The sequence below is a fragment of the Thermobia domestica genome, chromosome 14, assembly GCF_964235325.1.
Source record: "Thermobia domestica chromosome 14, izTheDome1.hap1.1, whole genome shotgun sequence".
Classification (NCBI taxonomy): Eukaryota; Metazoa; Arthropoda; class Insecta; order Zygentoma; family Lepismatidae; genus Thermobia; species Thermobia domestica.
Window position 1 is genome coordinate 82182993 of NC_137467.1, and position 10284 is coordinate 82193276.

The 10284-nt window shown below is 36.7% G+C and overlaps 1 protein-coding gene across 2 annotated transcripts in view; it reads right to left on the bottom strand.

The window, feature by feature from the left end:
* The window catches only part of LOC145670236 (nose resistant to fluoxetine protein 6-like), a 158032-nt gene extending 151069 nt beyond the window's left edge, over positions 1-6963 (bottom strand). For both annotated transcript variants that reach the window (XM_081738632.1, XM_081738631.1), the window contains exon 1: positions 6407-6963. In XM_081738632.1, the coding sequence (XP_081594758.1) occupies positions 6407-6644 (238 nt within the window). In that variant the 5' untranslated portion in view covers positions 6645-6963. The remainder of the gene's footprint in view (positions 1-6406) is intronic.
* Between the last annotated feature and the right edge of the window lie 3321 nt (positions 6964-10284).

Consider the following 10284-nt stretch of genomic DNA (forward strand, 5'->3'; position numbering starts at 1 on the left):
TCAACTGAAGAATACTTTCTTTTGCGTGTGTACGAAAACCATACATAGTTGAAATTTGCTACTGCTTCCGGTTTCAGTACTGATTTCCATTGAGCAAAAACGGTAGTTGATATCGAGATGCAATTTCTTGCAATTGATTTAGCTTCCGAAGAGTATGTTTTGACTTCTTCCTTAACCTACTATTGAATCCGGAAGTGGTTTAAATTAACCATTTCCAGTTTCAACACTTATCGCCATAAAACAAAAATTGTAATAGATAGCTATAATCTGTCTGCAGCAATCTATTCGGGATGTCAAGAGAACATACTATCACAATCCGCAATACTCTACCAAAACCAGAAGTGGATGAAGGCTATTACTTCTTCCTGTTTTAATATTGATTTCCGTAGATTAAAAATGGTAAGATATATCTAGATTAAGTATTTTGCAATCGATTCATATTCCCAAGAGTAAGTTCTATCTCCTTCCTTAACCATCTATTCAAACCGGAAGTGGTTCAAATTAACGATTTTCAGTTTCAATCTTTATCACCATAGAACAAATTCAGTAAGGCTTAGCGAGTAATGGTTTTCTGGTATGAATTCAGAAATGTTAATTTGTTTCAAGGAAATCTAGGAGGATAAGTTACCAGCTCTTCTCCAGATATCTACCTTCTTAACACGACTTTTCCTTCTGTTTGTTACATAACCAGTAGTGTTGCTTTTATGTGTCGTCAGCTCCCATAAGTTGTAAACAATCTGTTGTTCACTACGTGGGAAAAAGGGTGAAAAGGGAATACATGGGAATTTAGTGGTAGTGTGCACGTTATGGCAAGGTGTTTCATTTTAGATTTGTTACCAAGGGAGTTTGTGATGAAAACATGTTGTTCTTATTTTCATCTTTTTTAATTTTTATTTTTTTTATTGCGAGGATACTCTAATTTTCTCGCAAATCCTCATTGGATCAATTCTTCCAAAATCATTACGTATTATTGATGTCTGTCTTCTTTATTATACAGGTCATGATTGTGAGTCATCAACCTGCAGATGTAATAATATTATTTAATTTCATTTTATCCACTATATTCAGTCCCTACTCTAGTTATGCAACCACGTACAACACACCAAAAAACCCTCGCCTTCTTGATTCTGTTCAAAAATGGTCTGTCAACTACTTTCTGTTACTTGATGGGACGATGTTCCATCTGTCATGAATCGTATTCATCTGTTGTAACGGAATATTCGAGGACCCTCATTTACTGTATGGGACTCCCTTGGGCCGCCACTGAACGATTCAGAATCATGCATATTTGGATAGAAGTCTAAGACAAAAACATGCCGCTTCAGCTCAATAGTTAATAGTTTTGGAGATATTTGCCCCCAGAGTTCATTTTCCCACAGTTTTGGACAGTCCTAGCTATGAAAATGTGCACTTTTGACCATTGATCCATATGAAATTTTTCCTTATTTTGATATGATATGAGGAATCACCTGTTTCAGCTTGTCGGTCTAGTTCATTAACATACACATATATATATAAAGTGGCCATCGCTTGAGGAAAGTTTAAGAAACACTCCTCTAGAACCAAAACTGCTCAGCAAAGCTTTCACACACGCGACAAGTTGGTACACATTTAACTGTGTAGATGAAACTTAGCGCATCTATGTTCAGGGTCTTCATTTCAGGTTTCCCAGACTGGAACTTACTACCTCTTAATTCTGCTAACGTGCCAATTTGTGAACAAGTGGTTAATGTTTGTGATTCCAGGTTCGAACGCTACTGTGGCGTTTGCTTTAACCCTAGAATGGCAAGCATTCGTAAATTTTACGAAGCGCGTTAAACTTTTGGCGGGTACTAATTAATTGTTGCGTTGACAACTCTGACAGTCCGGCTATTCCCGTCCCGTGCTGTCTCAAGGTCAGTGTGGTGGCGGCTTCCGCTAGAGTCCGTTCCTTACTCTTGATCTGAGGGCGTAATCGTGAAAATTACGAATGCTTGCCAGTAGTGTTACTTTTTCTTAACTAACTTTTTTATTTTGTTTTGGTGGTTGTGCGGTGAAAACGTTTTAAATATCCCATATTTTTAGACAGGAGATGGCGCTAAGTTCATCTGAAATAGCCAAATTGGTAGACGATGAGTCTTCAATAACATCTAGTGATGAATCCGAGGAAAGTGGCAGTGAATTACATCATGATAACATTTTGACTTATTCTGGGTCAGATGATTATGAACCGTCGTCAGATGATTATGAACCGTCGTCAAGTTAACTGATATCTGACGATGAGTTTGAAGACACTTGGCCAAAAAGGAAAAAGAAAGGGTGTCGATGCACTCGACCAGATGTGCAGCACAACATCATGTTTAAGAAAGACAAAGCGATTGCCGCTTTGTGTGTTCTTTGGCAAGCTAAACATTGCTGGCATAAATTCTTGAGTCATTCGAAATGAGATTTTGAGAACAAAGAAGGAAAAACCAGTATCAAGAAAGAGATTTCTCTGTGAGCTCCACACCCAGCTACTAACTCCCTGGCTGGAGCAGAGGCAGAACTTGCCAACAATCCAACGGTCCATTAGGACAATTATAATCAACGTTCTGCGCCTTCCAGAAGAGGTCCTGCTATTTCCCGGCAAGAAAACAAAAGGACAATATGCAAGATTTGTCCTTATTGAAAAAGACGCATCACTGCAAACTATTGTGATCAATGCTGACAGCCGTTTTGCGCCGAGCATCGAGGTATAGTGTGTGTCGTATGCACAGAAGAAAGCAAAATTTCAAGTGTAGACTTTGCGTCCTCTGTTTCCAAGTTATATAACTAATTTATGTCTAAGACTTAGTATTATTACTCTAGTTAGTAATTTTGAGTAAATTACGCATAATTTGTTAAGTTAAACATATATTTAGTTTATATATATATATTCATTTACATTTTTCTTTATCATTATGTAATACTTTTTTATATTGAAATATTTGTACAATATATTCTTTTACTTAGGTCATATAGCAACGTATCTTATTGAGTACTAAATAAACTTTCAGAATATGTATAAAATATTTAGTTTTTTTTTTTCCATAACCTTACCCAAATTCGACTTTATAATATAGTCGTAATATTTACTAATGCTTGCCAATAGTGCTTCTCTTAACATGCTTGCCATTCTAGGGTTAAATACACGAGAAGTAGTTTAGATTTCTCTTTAATGTGCAGGTCACATATCATATAGCATCGGTACCAAATAAAGAAAAAGACATTAAAATCTAATCTATTATAATAGTTCAAGCAGGAGCGGATTAAGGGTTTTGGGGCTATGGAGTCGACTATTTCAAGGGGGCCCTATGATACGAATAATTCCAGCACGTAAATTTTGGATTTAGATAGATTTGGAAAACTGCTTGATTTGCTTTAAGTAAAGACAGAGGTATTTCAAAGGAATTGTTATCACAAACTAATAATTTGGTTTGTAATACAGGCCAAAAATAGCTCACTTCCTCACAAAATAGGTATTGTGCAGATGCTGATGGAAGAAGACTTAACTTTAGCCATATCGCGAGCGTAGCGAGCGGGAAAAAAAATAGCATGTGTCTGAAGCCTATAAGTTGATTGCTATATTTTAGTATTAAGGAGAGGCGCCCTTAATCCGCTCCTGAGTTCAAGTCACTATAAAATCATTCTTGGTCCTTACTAGACGTTACGAATCGATAGGTTAATTACGCATGCCGAAGCACATAAACTGGTCCCTTTGTTACACCTAATGGGCCTTATGTAGATTCGTTTTGACGCATGACTAGTGCCATACTAAAGAGTTCGACTAACATATGTTTCCTGCAGTAGTCAGGCCTTTAGTATGACGCTAATCATACGTCAAAACGACTCTGCATAAGGCGGAATAAGTCTATAATAATAAGCATTATCATCATCGTAGGTATTGGCGATGGCGAGTCACTTTTCGGATGCTGAGAAACCTCGATACACAACGTTCCCTTTGCCCTCATTAGTATCTTTCGTCCTCCCCCACTTTTCTCTGAAACTGTACCTTCAATCATGTTCCGCATGATACAGTTTCATCTCAGATAGCGTCTCAACTAGTTTTTCTTTCTTCTTCTAATTCCACGTCATATTGTTATTTTCTCTCTTACTATTTTCAATGCTTCCTCATTCATTTCCCGTTCCACCCAACTAATTCTCATGATTATTCTCCACACCCACATTTTCAAAGCCTCTTAGTCCTTATTAATCGCTTTTGCGTAATATCCGTGTTTCTGTCCTACAGAGAAAATCCTTATTTACACCTAACTACTGCAGAATTTTCACAAAAAGAAAAAAATCAAAAATTAGCTTCGAAATGCTGCACCAATCAGACCAGTGGGGTACCCAGAATTTCGTCAAGGAGATATTTAAGTATTTAATTTCGTTTCTTTTTAGAGTAAGTACATAACTACAGCAACCCCATTATGCTTTATATTTTGTTTAATTATGCTTTATTTTTTGCAAATTATGCTTTATTATGCTTTATTATTAATTTCAATCATTGTTTTACATTAATCGTGTATAATGTATAATAGTTACTATATATTAAATATTCTAAACATCTTGATCTATTTATTAACATTTTATGCAACCAGTTTCTTTCATATTTAACGAAGTTTCTACCTAATCACTGCAAAGAGATATGCTGTACTCTAGTCAGTTTTTTCTATCACTTGTATGCGTCTTAGAGGTACATATATACAGAAAGGGAAAATAAAAGATGCCACCATAAAAATACAGAAAGTGCTCAAGTTCAAGAGGTACACAACAATATAGTGTGAAGTTCTTGTGCACTTTTTGTACGTATATTTCGAATCATCATTCATAACTGCACGAGGAAAACTATTGTTTATTCATTATCGGTGGGAAGTTTTCTTCTTCTTTTTCTTTGTTCTTTTCTCCATTTCAAAGGATTACACCGAATAGTTTACAGAAATAAAAATAAAGTTTTCATCGTTGCATTGTCATATTCTCAAAGATTTTGCATTGTAAATACTGGTTTTAAAAATTATTAATATTGTATGTGAAACTTCAGTTAAATAGAATATTCCAAGAATTGTGCTATATATTTTAAATTATGCTTTATGCTTTATTTTCTAAATTTATGCTTTATTATGCTTTTAAAATTAGATTCTTCTGGACCCTTAGACAACCACAACCATGGTTCAAGGTACCAACCATATGTGTAAAATGCCATTATGCTTCTTATGCTTTTGGGTTGCCCTATACATAACTTAATATACTAAATTATTAACTTTACATAATATCTTATTCAAGGGGAATTAAATCCCGAACACCCTCCCCTTGCATATGCAACTGAACCAGATCTTTGAACACACGGAAGAAGACACAAACAGACCGGAATAGATATCGAGCACTTGGTTCCTACGTGTAGTAACAGAGAAAGAAATGAAACAAAATTTGTAGTTTTACGTCGTACGATTATGTTCTTTAGGGTAAAGGGGACGGATACTTAATGAAAGTGAATGATTATGAAATAAAAATAATGGAATGAGAATGTGGGAGAAAAGGGGAAAACTCCGAGAAAACCTCTGGACACAATGTTGTCCACCACAAACTCATATGGTCAAGGGTTGAATCAGAAATACTTCGCACCAGAGATGAGCGCTCAACCACTGGACCAGCCAGCCCGAGAGAGAGAGAGAAAGATTGATGTAACTAAGATACGGAGTTGGCGCAGCCTCTTACTTCTGAGCAATGGCGTATTTACGATTTTGTTTCGGGAGGGGCTTTGCTAACTTTCCGGGGGGCTTTGCCTGGAAATGTGAAAATTCTGCAAGATATCTCCTTTACTTTACTATACTAAGTAAGATTTCGGGGGGGGGGGGCTTAAGCCCGGAAGCCACCCCCCTAAATACGCCACTGCTTCTGAGAATTAATAGAATGTTAGCTGTGGTCCAACAGTATTTTAGAGGCTGCACCCTGGCCCATCTACGCACGCTTATGGAAAGAGATAATTAACTATCAGATTCCAGTGGCGGATCTAAAGGGTAAAACCTGGGGGGGGGGCAGCCAAAACTCAGACTATGAAAAGCAGTGGCGGATCTAGGATATAATCAAGGAAGGGGCTAAACCATAGTTTGCCACTTTATCCAGTGTAAAACAGGATTTAAGTCCATTTTATCCAGTGTATACTTGACCCCTTGGATTATATCATGAGTTTACTAAAAACTTTCAAAATATATAAATAATAGCTTAAAATAATTTTGTGAGTCAAAAAACTGGTAGTCCTAGGCACCCCTAGCCCTGGGTTAGATCCGCCACAGTCAGATTTGTTGAAATTTGAGATTTGTTATTTTTAATTAAATGTGTGTCTTTGATCGAAAAAAACAGGGAATTGGATATAATATCTTAAAGTAATTAAACGCATAAAAAAACTTACCTTTTAACATACTGCAATTCCTCTCATCATTTATCATATGCGATTTTTCATGGTATCTTCTCTCAATACAGCAATCGCCAGTGTCTTCCAAATAACCACTAACATTTTTAGATTCATTAATTTTCTCCCGTTCAGACCCAGTGCTACAGTGACCCACTGGTAGTTCTTCAGCTTGCACGACAATAATTGTGACACATGCTAAAGCAAATGCCGTCATTACAGTTCGTACCATCTTCATTTTGTTGTATCACAAATTATAACAAATAACCAATATCACTTTCACTCGTCAGATTAACACTTTTAAATTGTGTAAAGTCTTACTTGGTAGATGTCTATGCCAATTGTAGAATCGCTGAACCAGCGCCTTTAGCTATTATATAAGATAACTTGATTATCTAAGGATACAAATTATAAGCAAATATCATTAAAGCAGGGAAAAATAAAATACAATAGTATCCAGTGTCCACGCCTCGTGAGCTATTGTCTTTGATGTTCCCACTACTTCCGCTGGCAGACGAATGACTCTTCAGCTGTGGCTCGTCTAAACTATGAGAAACAAGAATTGTTTGTATTATCTGAAAAGTATGTGCTTGTGCGACCTTGGACGTTAAAAAAAAAAAAAAAAAAAAAAAAAAAGCTTTGGAAGTCAGCTAAACCTTCTGTTGACACCACCGACCAATGAATGGACAATTATAACAGAAGCTATCATCTCATCTGCATTGTAAATGATATCTTACAAGTTTTACCTTTAACAATAATAGTTTTGTCTTCATTTCACAGTATTGTCCATTAGTATTTCGTAGCTCGAACCTATAATAATAATAATAAAGATAAATAAATGAAGAAGTGAAATGGTGTGTTAATTGTTTATTTGTCGTTCAAAACTAGTTAACAGCTATTGTCTCTGGTTAGTGCTCTGACAGTGCAACAAACAATATAAAAAACCTGTCTGTTAATTGTGACAGTACATACTGAAGCATTACACCAGAGCTTCATATTCATGTTTGAAAAGCGATTCTCTCACAGTTCACAAAGAAAGTTACGAAATATACCTCCAGTTCATTTTCACGGTCTCATCTCAGTTATAAGTGGAGTTTCGAAATGGAGTCAGAACATGGAGTTTCTCTCATACAAAAAACCCACCACATCCTTCTCCTTAAATATGTTTGTTCATATTTACACATCATAATACATACTTAAAAGTTTTCTCGCCTTCCTTCAGTAAATAGCCACTACAATAAAATAAAAATAAAAAAGGAAGTCTCCACCTCAAAATGCTGATAAGTTCTATAGCTTGAATAACAAAATGGGTTGTATTAGATGACTTGAGTCAGTGAACAGTCATTGAAACGTCGTTAAACTTGAGAGGTTGAACCTCTTTCCTTTGACGAGCTCTTCTCTCTGGTCTAGTGGTTGCACTTTTTTTCTTTTTCTTTTTTTTTAAGTTCCACAATTATGCATCGAAGCTGAGGAAAACGAAGATGATGAGATGGGTGATAATGATGGAATCAGGCTCATAGCCAGAACATGAAGACAGGGGGGGGGGGAAGCGAGATTATTTTCGGAAGGCTGGAGTTAGCCAAGGAGGGCTAAGCCTCCATGGCCACTACCTAGCTAGTGATGATTTCAAAAGTATTTTCTTCGGAGAATTTTCAATACACAACGGTAAAAAATGAAATGAAATCTCTGAGTTTTACGTCCCACGGTTAGGCTAAAGGAGATGGCGATGATGAGAAATGAATGAAATAGTGGAATGAAGAAAGTGGGGCAAAACGGGAGAACACCGAGAAAACCCACGCACACCGTGTTTGTCCACCACAAAGTTCACCTGGCGTGAGTTGGGATCGAACCAAGAACCCCATACACCAAAGGTGAACGCTTTACAACTAAGCCACCGCGGCTCTTGAAGGGTTAAACTAATACTACAAAAATAGGGTTGTCAACTGGCCGGTTTTCCACCGGCCTGGCCGGAAATATTGCTGTTATTTTGATTAAAGCCAGTGGGTAGTACAAACGTTTTGCCAGCCCCTTTATGACCGGTTTGCACAAATTTGTATCTAGTTCTAAGCAATTTCAACTAGTTCAAAGTATAGATTTAAAAAGTACCTTTCATTCTGTAAATCCAAAACTGTCACCTTTCACCATGTATCAACGATTAATATAATGTATTTTGTTTACCAGTTTAGATAATTTTAAAGAGATGACAGGGACTGTATCAGGGAAAATTTGAAATTTACTTGTAAGGAATTTTATACATTTATTGAGAGTGAAGAAGGACTTCTTAAAGCAATTTCCTGTAGTTGAAGTATAAGTTTAAAGAATAAATTTCATTTTTGAAATCCAAAATTGTCATGTAAAGATTAATATACTTCTGTTCATCTTTAATATACTTTCGATAATTTTAAAGGAGTGGCAGTTACTAGTAAATACAATAAAATGGTCAATGCCGATTTCAGTTCCTCATTTATAGCTTAACACAATGTATCTATTAAGCTTATTAATGAATGTACTAAGGATTTGCAGAATACAGCTGCTAATGCACTTTTGTTCATGATAGTACATTTCCTTCCCATGGATGGGTCCGAACAGAGATACTTCACACTTAGACCTATATCATAGAGAATTTTGAGGGGGTGCCGTTTTTTTATTTTCCAGAGTTGGCAACCCTATGCAAAAACACTAGTAATTCACATTCAGGATAACCGTAGATTTGCTCCGGGAAGAATTTCATCTTCAGGAGGGGAATGAATCCCGGGCTAAACCCTGAAATTGAAATTGTCCCTAGGTACAGACCTTGGTAGAATAAAGGAAGTGAGAGGAACGAGGTGAACCCCAAAAAACACATGCACACCCAGGGCCGGATCCAGGATTTTCTGGTGGGGGGGTGCACCAATAAATACCAGTACATTTGAATTAAATTTAATTTTTTAAATGCTTTTAGGCATCTGTGATGTGAATGAGGAATTCCTATGGAAATGCTAAGTGTCTGCTCTCGATGAATTCTTTTCCTTCAACCTTCAGAAAATTGACTTAAACTATTGATTTTGCAAAACTCAATGCTACCTTCTCACTTTAGGTAGTGAATATTTATAACGACGGGGTGCACATGCACCTTTGCATCCCGCTAAATCCGACCCTGTGCATACCTTATTTGTTCACCAGAGCTGGGTTGAACCAGGGAGCACCAGAGATGAACACTTTACCACTGAGCCACCATCTTTGTTTATTTTTAACCCATTCACTTATATAGAAAATTTATCGTTTATTTTCCTTGATATGAGCTGGGATTTTAACGGTTCGATTGCATTGATTTCCATTGACCCCCATATAAAAATTGAGTTCTTATAGATAGATAGATAAAGATATATATTTTATTTCTTATGTCCAAAACATACGGCTGATTTCTTCTTGTACGTGTTTTGTAAATTCTTAATTTACATGAGCAATGGCACCATAATTATGCATCATGTGCAAGTCCCATCTCTTAGCTATCCCTCTACACCTCAGTTTTCGCCAAAGGAGACTGTGTTAAAGCCCAATTTGATCAAGTCTAGTCCAGTCCTCCTGACAAAGTTTGCCAAAGTCCATCCGTCAAGTATGCATGGTGCTGGTGCAGGCAATTTTCAGTAGGGCATGACAGTGTCATTGACGGTGATTGAACAGATCGAGTATTGACATGGAACAGTGAGAAAACGTTGAACGAGTTAATGAACTTATTCAAAGCAAAGAAGAATGAATGAAATAAGTTGAGGAAGGGGAGCTTATCATTGGACAAGCACGAGCATACACATTCAAGCTGTCCTGCATTATCGAAAAGTTTCGACGCAGTGGGTGCCTCACCATCTATCTCCTAATCACATATCAACCACATCAGTACA